Source organism: Dipodomys spectabilis, unplaced genomic scaffold (assembly GCF_019054845.1).
Source record: "Dipodomys spectabilis isolate Male_0828 unplaced genomic scaffold, ASM1905484v1 ptg000210l, whole genome shotgun sequence".
In the NCBI taxonomy this organism is placed as follows: Eukaryota; Metazoa; Chordata; class Mammalia; order Rodentia; family Heteromyidae; genus Dipodomys; species Dipodomys spectabilis.
The window spans coordinates 2,883,103-2,902,987 of record NW_024870887.1 but is presented as its reverse complement, the minus strand read 5'-3'; the positions used below and the strand labels follow the sequence as shown (position 1 = coordinate 2,902,987).

Here is a 19,885-nt window from a genome sequence, read left to right as displayed (position 1 = left end):
TGGAAGGTGGCCAGAACTCTCCAACATGCTGTCTCAGGAGGTGGTAGCTCCTGCTACTGGGAGAGGGTGAGCCTTGAAGGGCCACATTGAAGAGGGAGCTCAGGCCTGCGGATAGGATTACAGGGAAGATATTTAGATGCCTCTCAGGATAAAGGGGTATCACATCATTCAGACAGCTGCATCTGGTACCTACAATAAAGGCTGGTAAGAGACACCCCTCCAATGACCCCCAAGATAAAACATAACTGTCTTCTCTAAGGTAAGATATGCAGATGACTTATAAGGACAGGAACTAGGAACAAGAGAAGGGCCAGTGCATACCAAATGGACATGGAAGAGAGGCAGGATAGAAGGCCAGGAAAAGCAGCCAAGAGCCCCTGCAGCTTAAATCCTTTACTGGTCTGCTAGACCAGACACAGACAGGTTGGAAACTCTGACCACCTCAACACTCTTACTACAAACAAATCAGAAATGGAAAGATGGCCTGTGACCCAGTGGATATCTTAAAGGCTCAGGTTCGTTCAGAGGGAGAACAGAAGGGAGCGTGATTCCTATCCCAGAACCATCTCCTCTCTTTCCCCATGTAAGGGAAGGTGGGAAGCTCCACAAGGAAGCACAGGCTGGTGAGGAAGGGTTCTACTGTAGAATATTCAGGATGCTGCTGTCTAAGAATAGGATAAGAGACACCACTTTGTGAAGATACTGATCCATTGTGACTTGAGGCACTTGGGGATGGGGTGCTTGGAGTCTGGCAGGGCTCAGGGATCCCCATCCAGAAGTCCGGGTTCTATTTTCCCAGAGCCAAAGGAAAGGGCCTAGCTGGCCTACCCATTTGTTCTATGGATGTCTCTCATCAGACTCACGTCTGATGACAGTCATGGTGGAAGGGAGGCAACATTCTAGTCAGGGACTCAGATGCCTCATGTCTACTCAGCTGTCTGGAACTAGGGCTTCTGTCCAGGAATCTTGGGTTTCCATGAGGACAAGATGCTGGGATCAGAGGATCTCATGCCTCCACAGTGCCTGTCCAGAACCTTGGGAGGCCATGGCCTGCCCCAGCTTCCAGCCTCTGGGCTGATGAAGATGCTAAAAGCTCTGAATAATTCAAGAGCCAGGAGCAGAATGGAGGCCTGGCCTAGCTCAGGTCAGTTGACACCGGCTCCCAGGGGGATGTAATGAATTATTGACAGGATTCTGGTGCCAGGTTGCTGCTCTATTGTGGTCAGTCTGTGGGCTGGCCATCTGTACCTGAAGCCTCCTCTTGGCTGGGTAGCTGAGAATCCAACCTCTGTCCAGCCTGCCTCACTCCTCCGTGTGGTCCCCTGTGAGGGGTGCTCTCTTTGTGGTTGGGGACCCCATTTGGACCAGAAGAGCAGTTGTCAGATGATTGGGTTCATTTCTAGATTCTTTACCTAACAGCCTGAGGAAACTAAAGCTCAGTGAGGGCTCTTGTCCATGATCGTACAACGGGTTCAGGGCACAAGCAGATCTCCTGGGCAGTGATCTGTCTTGCAGAATGAATGGCCATGTACCTCCATTGCCATGAAAATGACTTGGCTGTTCAAGGGTCTGCACAATTCCTCGATGCTAAGCCATCTAGAGGAGGGGGACCTCACTGGACTGCACAGAGGGTAGCTGGGGTGGGCACGATCTCTCTGGGGTTGCTCTAGGGGCAGGGGCAGGGCCCTTCCCTGCCTGCTTTAGCTCCTGGCTCCCCTGCCCCCATTCTCTGGAGACTCTCTGTGGAAGGTAGGCTGAGGGCAGCTGCTGGGTGGAGGCACCATCAAGGCCTTTGCTTTGAAGCTGCATTTTTACAGTAAGCATCTTTTGGCTTAGAAAAGAGTAAAGTTCCATGAAGAATTTTTTTGGGGGGGTCTGGTTATGGGGCCTGAACTCTGGGCCTGGGCGCTGTCCCTCAGGCTCTTCAGCTCACGGCTAGCACTCCACCACTTGAGCCACAGCGCCACTTCCAGCTTTTTTCTTTTTGCTTATGTGGTGCTGGGAATCGAACCCAGGGCCTCATGCATGCAAGGCAAGCGCTCTACCACTGAGCCACCTTCCCAGCCCCCATGAAGAATTTTAATTCATACTTTTTGTAAGACTGAGGTATTGTCAACAATCCATTTCAAAGGGAGAGAGAGAGAGGGACAGAAAGAGGGGGGCAGGCGGGAAAGAGAGCTGCTAGTGGAGCTTGAGATCGGGGCCTACTAGGCACTGTCCCTTAGCTTCTTCCCTCCAGGCCAGTGCTCTAGCACTTGAGCCACATCTCCACGTCCGTCTTCTTGGTAGTTAGTTGGAGATAAGAATCTTATGAATTTTCCAGCCCAGGCTGGCTTTGAACTTCAATTCTCAAATCTCAGCCTCCTGAGTAGCTAGGATTACAGGCCTGAATCTCTGGCCAGTGGCTTATTTTTTTTTATTTTTGGGGGAAGTGTGGAACTGTTAGTATTAAAAAAAAAAAAGTTCTTTCTTTTTTTTTTTAAGTGCAAGTTCCTAGTGTCCCAGCCACACCCTTGGTGTTCCGGGACAACCACTGGCTTTGTGAAGTTCTACAGACAGAGCAGGGAGCAGCCTAGATCTAGAGTCAGAGCCCTTCCTGCGCCCTCCAGAGGCCAGGCTTGGTACTACACTATGACATTATTTTGTTTGGGAGAAATAAACCAGGGCTCAAAGAAGCTGGAGAACTATCCAGAATCACACAGATACTAGATGGTGGAGCTCCTATCCCATCCCCCACCTTAGCTGCTGCTGGGTGAACCCACATACTGATCAGGGCACAGGAATGGGGGATTTGCCAGGAAGTGGACCTCAGCTCCCCATGCATTGAAAACAGTGGCAATGGAGAAACAGCCACTGTCACGGCCACCAGCACTTCCAGCAGAAGCTTAAAAGCCTCTGATGCTGAGATCTGTGCTGGACCAACTCCCCTCTCCCCAGCCCTCCAAAGCCTTAGGCAGTGAAACTTGGATACCACCAGAGGCTTCTGGGAGCCCTTGCAGGGAATAGCTCCCTCCTGCCTCCTGGGGTGTCCTGTCACACTGCAGTACCTCTGTGGATCCTGAGGACAGTGGTCCTTCGGCTATTTATTTGTTTGTTTGTTTGTTGCCAGTCCTGGGACTTGAACTTGGGGCCTGGGTACTGTCCTGAGCTTCTTTTGCTCAAAGCTAGCGCTCTACCACTGAGCCACAGCACCACTTCCGGCTTTTCTTTTTCCTGCTTATGTGGTGCTGAGGAATCAAACCCAGGGCCTCATGCATGCAAGGCAAGCGCTCTACCACTGAGCCACCTTCCCAGCCCTAGTTAGTTAGTCTTTACATAGGGCTGGCCACAGACTTGTGCTCCAGAAGTCTTAGTCTTTCTCCATGCAGGCATTTGGGGGCTGCTCAGTGGGGACTCAGGTGTACCCCACTCCTCATGTCCTAACCCCATCTGTGGAAATCACTGATCCTTAGAGCCCTCCAGGGATAGGCACCTCAGTCCTAGAACCATGCATGTGTGTGAGGCATCATGAAGCAACCTTGACCAGCCCTGACCCCTAAGCCACTGTCTCCAGTCTCCCTTCTTCTGCCTTGCTGCTCTGCCTGGCCTCTTCTGTGGAGCTGCCCTGCGTCCTCTGCCATTCACAGGCTCATCGGGACCTTCCGCATGGTGCTACAGAAGGTGGTGGAGGACAACCATGTGGAGGTGACCGACACACTGATCGATGACAACAATGCCATCATCAAGGTGGGTTTGCCCAGAGCATCCCTGGGATGGAGGTCACCTAAGGGCTGGCTTCACTTCCTTTCTTCCACATGGAGAGTGGTCCAAGGATTGATCTATGTGTGTTGATGGGAGGGTTGAGGAGAGACTCAGGGAGACTCTGCCGGAGCTGCTCTGCCTGATGGCCAACTTAGAACCCGTAAGGGCAAGCTTTACTTTTCAAGTAGACCCCCTCCCTTCCTACAGTAGCAGTGCCAGGAGGGGTAATGGAGCTGTCCTCCTTTCGCTGATAGGACCCAGCTCAGGAATCCTTCAGGAGACCTACTTCAGCAAAGGCCAGATTGAGCTTTACAGTGTCTGCTCTACACATCCAATGTGGCTTTTCCTGAGGCTAGACCCTCCAGCACAGAAGGGCCCTCATTTTCTACTTTATCTGTCATACCCCAGCACATCAGCATGGGCACGTGTACACTAGCAGTGTGCAGCCCAGTGTTCAGTGCTCTTCCCAACAAAGGAGGGCAGGAAAGCCCTGCTCTGCTCTGCCTCTCTGAGCCTGATGAGTTCCTCTGTGATTGCTCACAGGCATTTGGTATGGTGGTGAGAAACCTGGCCCCTTCGTATGACTTTTGGTTAGATCACTTCTAACTGTGACACACAAGCTATGCATCATCTGCAAAGTGACTAAAGTATGCATTGTCTTGAAGATTGAGAATACACAGGAAGTACTGAGAAAGTAAGCATATAATAGGTGCTCAATATGTATGTAAATTAGTAGCTATTATCTCCAATCTCAGTTTACCCACATGTAAGTAGGGATCTACTATGATCCACCCCCCCCCCATAAAATATGGCCTTACACAGTACCAGACAGACATAGTGGGGGGAGGGAGGAGCAGGACTATAGCTCCTCTGAAAAGTGTTCTGATTGGGGCAGAAATTCCCACAGTGCCTGGCATTTCAAGACCCTTCTGAGCTTGGTATGAGGGCTTCTTGAAGTCAGGGAGTGGGGTTTAGCCACGAACACAAGGGAGAAAGAGATGCAGAAGCCACAGTACCAGTGGGAATGAAAGGGTTGGAGGAGAACATGGTGGCCTGTATGAAGAGAATACAGTGTCAGAGGTGAGATGAGAAAGAACCAGGATGTGGGCAGTCACACCTATATTTCTAGAATCCCACTTAGGATCTCTACCCAAGGGGCAAGGGAGGGAGGTGGAAGGATCTACTGTACAGGTCATCTAGCTCATATACCACTGACCTCTGTTACCCATTTAATGGATGGGAATGCCAAGGTCCTGGATAAGGAGTGGATTTGTCCAAGGTCAGAGAACAGAGGCATCCCTGAGACATCAGGGCTTCCAAATCCAGGCCACCATGTTGTTTCCATGAATATATTTGGTCACATCAGAGTGGTCACACTGGCTCAGGGTAAAAGTCATCAGACTTGGATTCAGGTAAGCAGCTTTAAATCCAAGCTTCAGCACTTCCTAACTATGTGACTTCAGGAAAGTAACTTAACTTCCTCATATGCTGGGTCAGAGAAGTTGGAGCCTTGAAGTCAACTGAGTCTATGTGAAAGCACTTTAGCATGGCATCTAGCAAAGAGAGCTCAGAAAATGGGTGTGCATTGCTCTCCCTTTGGGAAACCCAAGCCTGGACATTAGGTGGCCTAAACAGAGGGAAGACTGTCTATCAGGACTTGAGAGCAACTTACCCCAGATCTGTGTCAAAGGCAACTATGTCTGGGAAACTTCCATTCACCATGTGTATTGAGGAGGAAACTTGAGCCTTCCTGTACATGGCAAGAAACTAGAGATGAAGTAGCCCAAAGACACAGATCACTCACTTGTTAAGCTGTAGTCTGGCTTTGGAGTTCTACTTTCCACAAAGGAGAAGCCCAGGACATTCCCAAGATCGCCTCCTTCCAGGAGAGTGGGAAAACAGGAACAAGTGCTGGTTTCAGACCTTTCTAGGGAGCCCAGGGCCTGGGTCCTCTCCCAAATGGTTTGGTCTTATTACCAGGGAGACTCCTCTGGTGCATATAGCCCCAGTTCTGAAGACAAGGAAGTGACCTAGTCTTTAGGGGCACTGAATGGCACTCTCAACTGTGTATATAGTAGACTCAGAGCACTGCCCCAGGAACAGGTGACCAGAAGTGGGTGGAGCTAAGTGCAGACAGATTAGGGACCAGGTCTACTAAGCTGCAAAGTAGAGTGGAGGGGTGGGATTCCCACTAGCCTTCTTCCTGTGAGTCGCAGTAACCACCCCTAATGCATCAGAGAACCCAGGACTGTGACTGTTTGTTGCTGCCCCAGCTACTCACAGCCTCTCTCTCTCCCTCCAGACCAGCCTATGTGTGGAGATCCGCTATCAGGCCATGGATGGCACAGTGGGCTCCTGGGATGATGGAGACTTCCTGGGGGATGAGTCTCTTCAAGAGGAAGGGAAGGACAGTCAAGAGACAGATGGGCTACTTCCCAGCTCCCATCCTGGCTCTCGGCCACCAGGCGAGAAGAGCTTCCGGAGGTAACAGGCTAGACCCTCCGTGTGCCCACTGCTCCCAAAGACACAGGGAGGAGATCTGGAGCTCCTGGAAGGCCTTCTGGGCCTTCACCCAACCCCAGAAGCTACTGGGTAGGCAACAGGGAGCTCAGATCAAGCTTATGGGGCCAGGCCTCCCCCAAACCATCAGGAAAACAAAGGGAGGTTGAGCTCTAACATGAAGGAAAGAAACGAGGCCTTCTGCCCCTCTTGGAGAAATGGGAATTAGGAACAAAGAAGCCTCTGGCTTTTCTGATCTAAAACCTAGCAGTGCCAACCAAGGGCAGATAGCCTGGTCTCCACCCTGACCCAGTGAAAAGAGACCCAAGGCCTCTTCTTGCCGGAGTAAGGCCAATATACCAGTTTGAGCTCAGTCTGCCCTCTGCTGAGAAGAATAGGTCCATGTCCTGCAAATGTCCTGCCACACATAGATGGCAGGAAACTGTCCAGTCTGCTCTTTCTCCATGTGCTAGTTGTACTAAAAAGGAAATATACTTGCATTTGTGCTTAGAGTTCAGAGACAAAGTATCTAGGCTAGTGAAACAGGATCCATTGGTACCTGGTCCTTGAGGAGGGAAATGTGTGAGGTGTCAGTAAGTCTAAATGCCTGGGCTGTGTTTTAGAGTAGTGATCCTCCCTGCCATTGGAAGCTACTTGCTCCAATCTCCTTCCACTCTTTCCTTCCCACAACAAGTTTTCTCAGTCCTTATGTAGAAAAACATGCAGGTTCTCAATCTATGCGGTGGAACAGATGTGTTATAGTCAGACAAATAATGCTTTCCTTCTTTGGACTTGAACCACTTTCACCCCCTCCTTACTGCACACAACTTCTCTCCCCTCCAAGAACATAGTTAGGAATCTCTGGGACTCTAGCCAGGCCCCAGTGGCTCACACCTATAATCCTAGCTACTCGGGAGGCTGAGATCTGAGAATCCAGGTTCAAAGCCAGCCCAGGCAGGAAAGTCTGTGAGACTCTTATCTCCAATAAACCACTAGAGAGCCAGAAGTGGTGCTGTGTCTCAAGTGGTAGAGCACTAGCCTTGAACTGAAGAGCTTAGGGCCTGCACCCAGGCCTAGTGTTCAAGGCCCACGACTAACCAAAAAAAAAAAAAAAAAAAAAGAATCCCTGGACTGTCTGCTTCCATCTCTTCCAACTCTATTGTGATCTTTCCCCTTCCCCCACCAGCCCAGTTGTGGGAGAATCAAGAGGGTCTAAGAGAAACAGGTTGTAGTTGAGGAGCCAAGGGCTGCCCAGACAAGGCAGGTGATGGCAGATTCTTTGTCTTTCACAACACACAGGGTGGGGATCAAATTGCTAAGGAGAGGAGCAGTGGGGACGTGAGATGCTGACACAAATGGCCACCACTGCCTGCATCTGCCACTTCCAGCTGAGGAAGAGCTGGGTGAAGCTGGTTCCAAATAGACTCAGAGAAAGGACTTTCAGAGGACAGCCCTGGCAGCTACAGGGGGACCATCAATTGCAGGGAGAGGAACACTGGATTAAATCAGAATGCTAGTTCCACTAAGACCCCATAGACAGCAGCCATGGGAATAACTCTCCTGGGAGCTCCTGGAGGAGAAAGGGATGCCCCCTGTGAGAGCTGTAGCCCAAGTAATGCTGAGCCATTTCCTCTCCAGTTTCCAAGGCTCCTCTCTTTCTCCCTCCCTCCTTCGAAGCTTCCCCCCCACCACCACCACCACATACACACACTGTGTGGGCCTTTCCAGGGCAGCCAAGAGTTTCTTCCCATTCTCTACAGAATACCCCCCCCCCCAGGAGGCAACACACTGTCAGGAGACAGTGAGGTACAATAGGGAGCGCAGGGCTCAAGTCCCAGCTCCATTGTCCAGAGCCCCACTGTCCTATCTGTGAGATGGCCTCACTCATGCCGTCAGAGGTGTAAGGAGGAACTGAGATGAGACACTTCCACGGTGCTAGGCATGTGCTAGATGCCCAACCTTCATTTCCTTCTTCTCCAAACTCACACCCCAATTGCCAGGCACCAGTGGCTCACGCCTGTAGTCCTAGCTACTCAGGAGGCTGAGATCAGAGGTTGGCGGTTCAAAACCAGCCTGGGCAGGAAAGTCTGTGAGAGTCTTATCTCCAATTAACCACCAGGAAGCTGGAAGTGGAACTGTGGCTTAAAGAGGTAGAATGTGAGGCTTGGTGAAAAAGTTCAGGAACAGTGCCCAGGCCCGAGTTCAAGCCCCATAACTGACAAAAAAAAAAAAAAAATTCACGCCCCAATTGTTTCTACCCTGAACAGTGTGTCATCTTGGTCCATTGTGCCATTGTTTAGTCCTGCCTCAATTTTCTCTCCCCCCTTCCCCCTTCCCCCCCCCCCCCCCCCCCCCCCCCGTTGGTTGTGAGGCTTGAACTCTGGGCCTGGGCACTGTTTCTGAGCTTTTTCGCCAAGGCTAGCACTCAACTACTTGAGCCACAGGGCCACTTCTGGTTTTCTCACAGGGCCACTTCTGGTTTTCTGGTGGTTAATTGAAGATAAGAGTCTCACAGACTTTCCTGCCTGGGTTGGCTTTCAACCATGATCCTCAGATCTCAGCCTCCTGATTAGCTAGAATTACAGGCGTGAGACCAGCATCCAGCTCCATCTCAATTCTACCACTCCATCCTATACCATGGGCTTGTCTAATGCTGCCCACTCAGGAGATTCAGCCACTTTGGGCAAGGTCAAGGGCAGAGGAAGGGGCAGTAGTCTTTCTCATGTACCCCTCCCTTCCCAGAGAAGAATGAATTACTAACCTCAGGTCCATGTTGCTGTAATACCTGGAATCAGACTTCTAGCTTCCTGCATGTCAGCATATCTCTACCCCAATGTAGAAAGAGAAGATTTCAGCTTTTAACACAAACACACACACACACACACACACACACACACACACACACACCAGTACCTGTGTTTGCACACACATTCTTCATATGGCACCGAGGACTGCATACACCACTGGGTGCTGGGCTGGGTAGCTGACACTGTCTCTAAGAACCATGTCTTAGAAAGGACAAAGGAAGGAGCCAAAGCTTTCATCTTGCAGCTGAATTCTAGAGCCCCTAGATTCTTTCATTCTGCAACTCTCTCCTCTTCTCTACCTGACCTTGCCCTCCTGCTGCTACCCAGCCTCCTCTCTATGTCCCTGCCAGTCTGCTCTCTGCTGGGTCTCATTCAGAGGTAGGTAGTGACAGGGACCCCTCTTCTTGTCCTCCTTAGGGACATCCTGCAAATCCAGTGGAGATCTGTGGGAGTCAGGGACCTCTCTCCGATGCCTGGGGTGAAGGGCAGCTGGGCATAGGTACATGAAGAAAGAGCTGTATGAATATGTAGGAACCTTTCTCACCCCAGGTGCTGCTTTATGGGTTCCCAGGGCCCCCAAAGAGCTAGAAAAATCCTTCCCTGCCTCCCTTCAACAGGTTGGGCCCAGAGCTGAAATGGTTCCTAAGACAGATCAGAGGAGACAGGGTCCATTGGCCATGCTTGGATCTGAGGGTTAAGTGAAACTCAGGAGACGTCTCTTGAACCCAGCTACTCTATCTGAGGTTAGGGTCCCCACTGCAGTCCAGGGCTAAGGCTCAAGTAATCCCTGGTACTGTGTAACACTGAATCCCAGCAAGACCTAGAGTTCCCAGCAAGACCTAGAGTTCCCAGCAGGCTGCCATGTTGCTTCTCCCAGCCTGAGGATACTTAGCAACACAAGGAATGATCGCAGTGGATGCTTAAGGAAGGGGTGGAGTTAAACTGAAGCCAAGAGCTGAGCTCAAACAGAGAGAGAACAGGCTGAGGAACAAGACACACCAGCCAGGCAGAAACACCAAAACGCAATGTGAACTTAGGAGGAAATTCAGACTCATGCAGATCTTCTAGAAAGTCCAAGGTGAATGGAGGGGGAAGTCATTGTTTGCTGGCTACATGGCTGGGGTAGCCTGTGCCTTTCATTTAGAAAGTAGGACTAGGAGGATGAGATTTCCTCTTCATGCGATGGATGAATCAATTACAGCAGGGCCAGCAGACCTAACAGATTCAAGCACAGTGTCTTGCAGCTATTTGGACAAATGTTGGCTACAGTAATAATAGAAATGGTGGTAAAATCACAAGAGTATTCTCTTTTTTGCTTTTTGCTTGTTTGTTGTGGTCCTGGGGATTGAACGTAAGGCCTTCTATTTGCTAAGCAGGCTCCTTTTTGCATTAGTTATTTTTGAGGGAGGGTGTCACTGTATGTCCTGGCTGGCTCAGGGTGTGTGATCCTTATTTGTGCTTCCTGTGTGCTTCCTGGGGGTGACTGGCACATACCACTGCATCCAGCCATTGTGTTTTCTCCATAGCAGGGGTAACAGGCATGTGCCACCATACCCAGCCATTGTTTGAGATGGATTCTTGGGCAGATATCAAAAGTATGATCTCCCAATCTCTACCTCCCAAGTAGCTAGGATTACAGGCTTGAGACTCCATGCCCAGAAGAGTATTCTTTCTTCATAGAAGACAGCCTTTTTCATCTCCATTGCTACTTTTAGAGAGTGTGGGCCCATGTGGACCCCCTTTCATGGCTCTAAGGCCTGGAGGGGCTGAGGCAGAGCCCCTGGCTATGTGAGCCGGACACCGACTTCTGAGCCAAGCCTAAAGGGACAGAGCTCACAGTTCATTGTTTAGAACTCCATTTCCATCTTCTTGTGCACCTGTGCCCCTCCCAGATGATGTACCCGCCCTTTGGGTTCCTCTAGTGTACAAGAACTCTCAGCTTTTTCAGGATTGAGGAGTTCTTTAAAAACAAAATCAGAAAGAAAATCCTTCCTTTAGAGCCTGACTTGATCATTCAAAGAAAAGCAGCTCTTAACCAGGCACCTGTGGCTCATGCCTGTAATCCTAGCTACTCAGCAGACTAAGATCTGGGGATCACAGTTCAAAGCCAGCCTGGGCAGGAAAGTCCATGAGAGCCTTATCCCCAATAAATTACCCACCCAGTCACCTCCAAACAGAGCTAGAAGTGGAGCTCTGGCTCAAGTGGTTGAATGCTAACATTGAGCAAAATGAAGCTCAGGGATAGTGCCCTGGTCCTGAATTCACACCCCAGAACTGGACACAAACACACAAACAAACCAGTTATCCTTGGAGGAACAGGAAGGTGGGAACCAGTGAAGCTCCCACTCAGTTTCCTACTGACTCCCAGAAGCCCCTGCTGCATTGGAACTAGCCCTGACAGAGGATCCTAATAGGGGCCCACCCCCAAACCAGCCATCCAGGTCAGAGCTAGGGTAGCCAAGACTGCCTCTCCTTCTTTGCCATTCACTTTTCTGCTCAGCAGTCTTAGCTAAGTTTTGACTAATGTTGACCCCTTTGAGTTACAAATCTGACCCACTGAGCCTAACAATGGTTAGCTGGCCACTGCTGGGCTTCGGTACACTGTTCTGAGGCCTGTCTGAATATGGCATCAAGTCTGTCTGGGCCAGGATAGTGTATGAGACACGGGTAGTGGTGGTCCACTTTCTTCTCTTCATCCTCATTGCCACAGCACTAGGGAGGCATTGAAAAAAACATTACTGGAAGCCTCCCTAAAGCAAGATGGAAGACTCATTCTTCACCTGCTCAGAACCCTGGCATGGTAGCTCAATTTCTTCTCAGCGGCTGAATACCCTGCCTAGGAACCCCTCTCCCCCTCTCAAAGCAGCCTCAGCCCATTTTTCCTGGAGGACCTCAGAGCCTGGGAGCTCCTGCCCCCTCGAGGGGCATGAGGTGGGACAGGAGCAGGCCCTGGGGGAGGGCAGCCTCGGTTCTGACATCACCAGACCTCTTCCTGGAAAGGAGGAGATCAGCTGAGCCTGGAGTCTTGGGACCCCTGCATAGTAGACTTAGGCTTGCTGAAGCAAAGGTTATGGGGTGAGGGATCTGTGGGACAGGAGACCCTGTAGGGAACGTGGGGGGACAGCAGGATCGGGGTCTAAGGCTGCAAGGGTCTCTGGTCCACACCCTCTCACTCACATCCCCTTGTCTCCTCGTTTCTTCCTCTTACTCAGCAAAGGCAGAGAGAAGACCAAGGGAGGCAGAAATGGCGAGCACAAGTAGGTGTCCCCAGCCAGGGCGGAGCTGGTGGGTTCCGGCTCCTCACACAAGGCTGCAGAGGGTGGGCCGGGACATCTGCCAGGACATAGCAAGGGGCTGTCCTGGAGGAGCAGCAGACGCATGCGGGGTGAGGGGAGGTCTTCCCATCGCACCCTGGGGTGGGGACTCAGGGAGGGATAGGATAGGAGTGGACAGGGAGCTGGGCCTTCTGATTTGCATTCTTGCTTTTAGGGGATTCTTCTCTCCTTTCTGTGTCCTGTTCCTCCTCCATGCCCTGCTTAGCAACCTCCAATGCTGCGGGTCAGGCCCCTAAGCTTCCCAGTGAGAGAAGGAATGGCTCAAGGCCAAGGGTGAAGGGCACAAGGAACTAGTCACCATCCTCCAGTCTAGACAGGACTTGGAAGTTAGACATACAGCCCTGGAGGCCCAAAAAAGGCAAGTTCTGGACCCTATCTGGCTGTAGGGTATGGCAGTGACATAAAGACCCAGAGAGCTAGAGAAATGACCATTCTCTGTTGGCCCGCACAATCTCCGTTCTCCACCAAAGGTTTCTAGGGAAAGGAGACATCAGAGTTGCCTGAGAGAGGAGAGGAGAAAGGGAACTCTGATGGGAGGGGGCAGCCACAAGGGGCTGACCAGGCTAGCAGCCTACAGCCAGGCCTTGTAGGGCCCCCATGAGCACATTGTCTTTGAGGGGACTGACATTATAGGGAATTTCATAAGAACTTTATGTGCAGGACTGAACGCACCAGAGGAGGCCTCTGGCCAACCCGTTTCCAGATGACAAACCTAAGTTCCAGGGAAGGGCAGAACAGACTTAAACAAAAACTCAGGGAATTTGACTTCTATCCAGCCCTCATAATTGACCCAGGAAATGGAAAGCACCTGACTGTACTCCAAAGTCAAGTCTTTTCAAATATAACCAGATAGCTAAAAGGCCAGGGATGTGGTCTTTATCTTACAGATTGGGGAACTGGGTCCCAGACATACTAAGATTTATTCAAACTGCATCCCTCACATGTTTTTACAATGAGGATACAGAGGAAACACGACAATCGTGTCTCCAGTGGTCTGAGCTCATCGGGGCCTGAGGAATCTATGTATTGCTAAGATCCCAGGGAACTCTAGTCTCATCTGTTGCCTTACTGAACGCATATTGAGTTACAGTCATGCTTGTTACATACCAGCACTAGTCATGACAGCTCATGCAGGCACCTGAGGAATGGAGGCTTTCACAGGTACTAAGTAAAGCCAGAGGCCTCAGGCAGAGCAGGTGGCAAGGCTTGAAGAGGGAACTAAGGAGCTGCAACCTGAGGCAAGTGGGAAATGATGGGGCTGCTGAGTGGGGGGTTCTCTGAGGGAGAGGCTCCAGCGTCTAGGTTTCTCTGTGGCCACCTAGATATTAGAGGCTTATAAATGAAGCAAACATTTCCAGTGGTGATTATGATGTTCAAAACACCTTCAAGATGTCCAGGTCTCCAGTCTGTTCCCAGCCAGATACACACTGGCCTGATCCCTGAGATGGGCATCAGCTGGGGTATAATGTGCCTCACTGTGGAGCATTCTAATTGTTTACTATCTCACATTAATGTCTGAGATAAAGTAAGCCGACATGTAGTAGTATTTTAATATGTAGAGCAATGGGATTACTGAAAGCATAGGAAATGGGATTTCTAAGAAGAAATGAAAGTCTTTTTAGCCTGGAGAAAGGACTGGGAACATTTTGCAACAGCGATGGTGCTGCAAAGCAGGTTGGTTTCGATCTCCACTAAGGGGAGATGGATGGAAATAGAAGTAGCAATAAGGAAAACAACAATTAACCCAGAAAGAATGTGTGCTCCCCGATCATGTGGGGCTCTAGGATAGGCTGCTGTGGGGGAAATGGGAAACATATTTCTAGGATGCTGGGGTTTTTTTCAACTTTGCAAAAAGAAAAAAAACAGAGAAACTAACTTTCCTGGCACTCTGGCATTAGGGCGAGTACTTGAGGGTCTCCCAAGTCCTTGGTACAACAGAAATGTGTATAAACAGGCCAGTTTGAAGTCAGGATAGTTCTTGTAGAAAGGATCAGTTTGAGCTAGAGATGAAGCTCAGGGAAAGGGTACTTGCCTAGCCTGCACAAGGCCCTGGGGTTGATTTCTAGCACTTACAAAAAAGAAAAAGGAAGTGGCGCTGTGGCTCAAGTGGTAGAGCGCTCACCTTGAGCTGAAGAGCTGAGGGACAGCGCCCAGGCCCAGAGTTCAGGCCCCATGACCGACCAAAAAAAAAAAATCCATGCTGTTCATGTTCAAGAAGTTATTCAGAGATAACTGAAATCTAAGATGCTTTCTAAAACACTTGCAATTACCTCCACTTGGGGTATGGAAAGTAGAAGAAGCCCATTAAGGGAAACATGCCCATAAGTTTTGAAAAACAATATGAAGAAATACCACAGACATGCCTCTACTTCTCTTAGGAGTTTGTGTATCCCAATTACCTGAGGCTTGAGCAGAGGAGCTCTGACAGTTCTAGCTTAAGCTTCTCAAAGGACAGAAGCCTAGAACAGGAAGTGAAGGAAATAAACAGTACATTTGCAGTCGTGCCCTTCTAAGTCACAACTTAAAGCAACTCAGGTCACCAGGAGACTTTGGGCAAATGTTGCAGGTCCCAGTAAATACCAGGCTCTTCCCTAGGACCCTGAGTGCATCACACAGTCCCAGTAACACACTTCTGAGTCATAGAATGCACAAAGAAATCATTAGATCCATAAATGAAGGATTTACAATGAGTGCACTCCTTGTAAATGTCTTTTCTCAAGAGAAATAGCAATGGAATGTATCATTTTGTGACTGAATGGAGCAGCAGGAAGCACATGTGATTCTAGATCTTCAAGGGTTCGTGACAACAGAAATCTAATTAACAAAGTACACTTTTTGGGGAAATTTGAGTCTTTAATGCAAATGGATAATCTGCAAATTTTTCTGATTAAATGAACATTTATTTTTCAATTCTCCTTTACCCTTTGCCAAGTACAGCTAGTTCTGCTCTCCAGGACCTGGTGAGCAAGAAGGGCTTTTTTCTGTAGGGAACTCCTGACATCTTGTCATCCATCCACTCCTGTTATTCATCAGACACTTACAATGGGCAGTGGTGGCAATGACATCATGCTCTGGGGCTGAAGACAATAGCAAATCGAAGAAACCAACAGAGGCAACATTCCTATAGTAAGATTCTGGAAATTAGGTCCACTGCTTCACATTTTCCAGTTTTTCATCAATGAGCATGTGTGTCATTTTGAGATATCTCCAGGCACACAGGACCACAGCTAATAGCCCTGCCTCTTCAGATGGTTAAATCATACAGAGGGAGGAGGAAGGAGGTTCTTCCTTGAATTGTTTCAGAGTATAGTTTTTAAAAAGTCTCCATCTTTACTTCCAAATATGTTCAGTTTAAAGAATAATGTGACTTCCAAATTCAAGAGTCATAACTGCCCAAGGGGAGGGGTGTCTCAGGCTGCTGCTGCTGGGCAGGTCCCATGTCAGGATGTTGAGCAGGCAACTTCTCTAAAAGCAGGGCCTCTTTAGACCTGGGTCTGCCACCTCAGAGTGCTTTCCTGGGGTAGGGAGCCTCCCTGGCTGGATGGAGCAGGCTACTGTGGTAAGGTGTGTGTAGGTATAACATAGAATGGAGCTGGAACTCTAAAGGTAGCCCAGCCCAAGGGTGACCAAGAAGGGATTGTACAAAGGCAAACACTGAGCTCTCCCAGAGACTCCTAGGGAATTTAGAAATCTTGGGATATTGAGGCTGGGCATCAAGGAATCCAAATGCTGAGACAGGAAGGGACAGGTGGGGGCACATGGGATAGATGAAGAACCCATGCTAGCCAGGCTTCCTCAGGCAAGTCCTGAGGTCGGAGTTAAAGTACAGGTGGAACAATGTCCTTAAGCCTTCCCTTCAGAGAGATGTTCTGGGTATGCCCAGCTCCTTTCTTATCATCGCACTCACTGATCTGCTCCATCTTATATCACCAACAATTTAACGTTTTTCACAGTCATGTCCCGAATGTGCCTAGTTATTTTTAAATTAGCTTATTCTCTGTGGGACTCTTTTATTTTAGTCCTCAGAGGTAATTTATTTAAATCTGGGTTTCTTTTTCTTTCCTTTTTTTTTTTTGGTCAGTCATGGAGCTTGAACTCTGGGCCTAGGCATTGTCCCTCAGCTGTTCAGCTCAAGGCTAGCGCTCTACCACTTGAGCCATAGCTTATGTGGTGCTGAGGAATCGAACCCAGGGCCTCATGCATACGAGGCAAGCACTCTACCACTGAGCCACCTTCCCAGACCCGAATCTGCATTTCTTTGATTATAAGCAAAATCAAACATGTTTCATATTATTATTGATATTTATACTTTCTTCACTGGCAATTGCCTATTTATAGCTTGTCCTTTTGTTTCTTCTGTGGGGCTCTACAAATAATGTCCCAATCTGCAAATGGTGCAGGCACTGGAACCATAGCCACACCTACAGAGTTCAGGCCCTCCAGCCTTTTTGCCAAAATCCCCAATGGTAAGGATGGAGTCTCACTCAGAGTGTAGTCAGAGAGCAATGAGACAAAACAGCCAGGACAGAGTGGAAACACCACAGGCCTAGGAAATGGGAGTGTCCTACTCCCCTCCTACTGGTGCCACTAACATGGTATTTTCTCCTCTCTTCACCTGCGTTTTACCATTGCTTAGGTGAGGGAGAAACAGCAATCCTTACAGGATTGGTAAGAAAATGAGACAAACGAACCTCTAGAAAAGCTTTGGGTGACCTGTATTTGCTCAAAAAAGTTATATAATCTCTCTGGGGCCATTTCATATGTTTTATATGCATGTGTGTACAACTTATCCCCTCTTAAGGTTATTTTTTAGAGGATTCCAAAGACATCAGCTTTCCTTTTGTAGAGTCCCTTCTGTCACTTTCTTCCTAGGTTACACCCCCAGACAATGGGGCCCCAGAGAGCAGGCGCATGGTGCCACACCAGCCTTCTTTCATTCCTTATAGGAAATCCATGGACATGCCAGTGACCTGGCATCCTATGAAAGGACTGATCCTTGCCTACCCCTCCCCAGGAGACGGACAGACCCTGCTCTGCATTTAAACAGTAAAGTCTTAGGATAGGGCCAGGTTCAGGGAACAAGGCAGGCTCCCCAATCCTGAATTGAGGAGTGTGAGATTTCCAGACCATCTTTCCATACACAGAAGGGTTTTCTCCAACCTCCCGTTAGTTACATACCTACAGAGCAGAGATGGAGGGGTCTTAGAAGCCACTGACAAGCCTCCACAGGGAGATGCAGACCCAAAGTTGGTGGGCTCTGCTGTAATCCAGCCAGAGATAGGCTAGCATCCACTCCCCCTACCCCCCACCCCCACCACGGGCCTACAGGATGACAGCCACACCCAAGAGGAGGAGAATGGGAAGTGGAGGGAGTCAGATATCCCACTCATACAATATGGATGGAGTAATGGAATACTGCACCTTACCCTGCTGATCCTACTCTTGGCCCCTCCTGGCTCTAAGGACCTCAGGCTGGGCTGCAGGGACATCACTGAAGGGCAGTGAGGACCTCTGTCCCCACCCCGGGGCCCCCTGACTGCAGACCCTTCACCTAGGGCACAAGGCCATCACCAAGCCAGAGGAAGAGGTAGGAACTATGGAGTCTGCCATAAGTTCCAGAGGGGTGGAGAAAGGGGGGATTCTGCAGTGGGGATGGGACAGCAAACAGGGCAAAACCGGGACCAGAGGGGCCAGAGATAGGTGGAAGAGGACTCATCTCCTCCCCTTACTGAGGAGCAAGGGGAATCCCAGGGCACAGAGGGGCTGGAGAGAGACAGGCCGGCCGGCCTGGTGCCATCAGAAGGGAGAACTGAATAGCTGATGTTACCACCTCCCACCTCCTCAGCCTCTGCCCCTGCGATTCACCCTGCACCCTGCTCTTCAGCTCTGCTGCTCTGTCTCCAGCTTCTGGCTTTCTTTTCTACCAGCTGAGGCAGGTGCTGCAGGGACCCCGAGGATGAGCTTGGATGAGCTTGGATACGTTGCGTTGCGAGGCTCAGACTGGATTGAGGGGGGTTGGGGAGCAGGCTTTTGTAAAGCCAAGGCCCTGAAGCCCTCCAGGTATCGCCTCCTTCCAGCTCTATGCCACCGCCCCAATTGGCTGGGGATCCCCCTCAATCTTGTGAAAGGGTGCCAAAGAGGGAGTAGTGGGTTTCCCCTCTGATTTGGGAAGTTGGACCCCTAATATATCTTGGGGCCGGTAGGTAAGGAGTTGGGGTACCATTAGCTTTTCTGTGTCTTTGTGTTTGGCTCTTGTGTGTTGGGGTGTTTCCCTCGGTGTTCATCTCCCTCCACCTCACCCTGGCGGCCCTCCCCCCGCCCCCCGCAGGGCCGGAAGGAGTGTGTTCTCCGCCATGAAGCTGGGCAAGAATCGAGCCCACAAGGAGGAGCCCCAAAGACAAGGTAGGACATCTCATCCTATCCTGGTCCCTTGCAATCTGATCTCCTCCAACTCCTCCCAGACCCGAGCCCAAACAGGCTTCCTCAAGATTGGTCGGCCAGAGCCAGGTAGGCGGGTCCTGGCCTCCCATTGGCTGGCGAGGAGCCAGGTCCTTGAGGGAGGGATGTTCCTGAAGGTGGGCAGAACGCCCAGGCCAGGTGGACCTGCGATGAAGGCTCTTCCTGCCCTCATTGCTCCCTAGCCTTCATTCTTTTCACAGAAGCCTGGAAAGTCTTAGAGAAGGGAATAGCAGATCATGTGGATGAGGCAATTCCCGCTTTCTGGGGTGGGAAAACAGACGGAAGAGTGCTTGTTGAATGGCAAGACCCGCTGGTCTGCCTCTGCTAATGTCACCTCACCAGACTGGCCTCTGCCGGCAGGCCCTGGAGGTCTGGAGAGAGGCCAGACTAGGTCTGGGAAGATGCAGTGGCCTGTGGCACTGGTCCCTCACAGAGCATCCCGCTGGAGGAAGGGCAAAATAGCTGTTTATGGGGGTGACAGGGAGGACAAGTAGAAGAAGAGGGGGGAAAATGGGTGGAGAAGGGAGCTGTGTGTACCCCCATTGTATGCCCACCATCAGTGGCTCCCTGAAAGCTCCTGTGTGGACCACTGGCCCCAGACCCTCTCTCCCTCCCTCTCTCCCCCGCTTTTTCCCCTTGCCACTCTAGCCACTGGATGAGACTCGAACCCACCATCTCTGGGTAGATTTTCAGAATCACTCCATTCCACTGGGTTAATGCACACCAGTGCAGGGTTAAGTCCTAAATTGCATCTTCCAGTCACCATCTTTACATGGGTCAGTGACTTCTTAAGTCTCACTATATCTATCTATAGCATGTGAATGCTGACTGTCTCATCAAGTCTTAACTATAAGGACTAGAGAGACATGTGCAAAGTGCCTGGTATTGTGTTGGGCCTGAGTAATAGCCACTCAATTAAAGGTAGCTATTGTAATGAGAAGTATGAAAACGTGGGTTCTTTATCTCCTACCTTTTTCCATAAAGGATATTCAATGCTTTAGTGAGTCACGTTTAATAAATTAAAAAATCAAGAGCAGACTCTCA

At 50.1% G+C, this 19,885-nt stretch overlaps 1 protein-coding gene and 1 non-coding gene across 6 annotated transcripts in view; one reads left to right on the top strand and one right to left on the bottom strand.

Moving 5' to 3' along the window:
• The window catches only part of Otof (otoferlin), an 85,868-nt gene that overhangs the window by 27,723 nt on the left and 38,260 nt on the right, over positions 1-19,885 (top strand). For 4 of the 5 annotated variants that reach the window (XM_042696663.1, XM_042696659.1, XM_042696664.1 and 1 more), the window contains exons 4-6: positions 3,627-3,726; positions 6,044-6,225; positions 18,711-18,784. In XM_042696663.1, coding sequence (XP_042552597.1) covers positions 3,627-3,726; positions 6,044-6,225; positions 18,711-18,784 — 356 coding nt within the window. Of the gene's footprint in view, positions 1-3,626; positions 3,727-6,043; positions 6,226-12,259; positions 12,305-18,710; positions 18,785-19,885 lie in introns of all 5 variants that reach the window. The other variant, XM_042696662.1, reaches the window with a different exon arrangement.
• Positions 1,994-2,057, bottom strand: Trnaa-ugc. The gene has a single exon. It is a non-coding gene; the product is annotated as a tRNA-Ala (tRNA).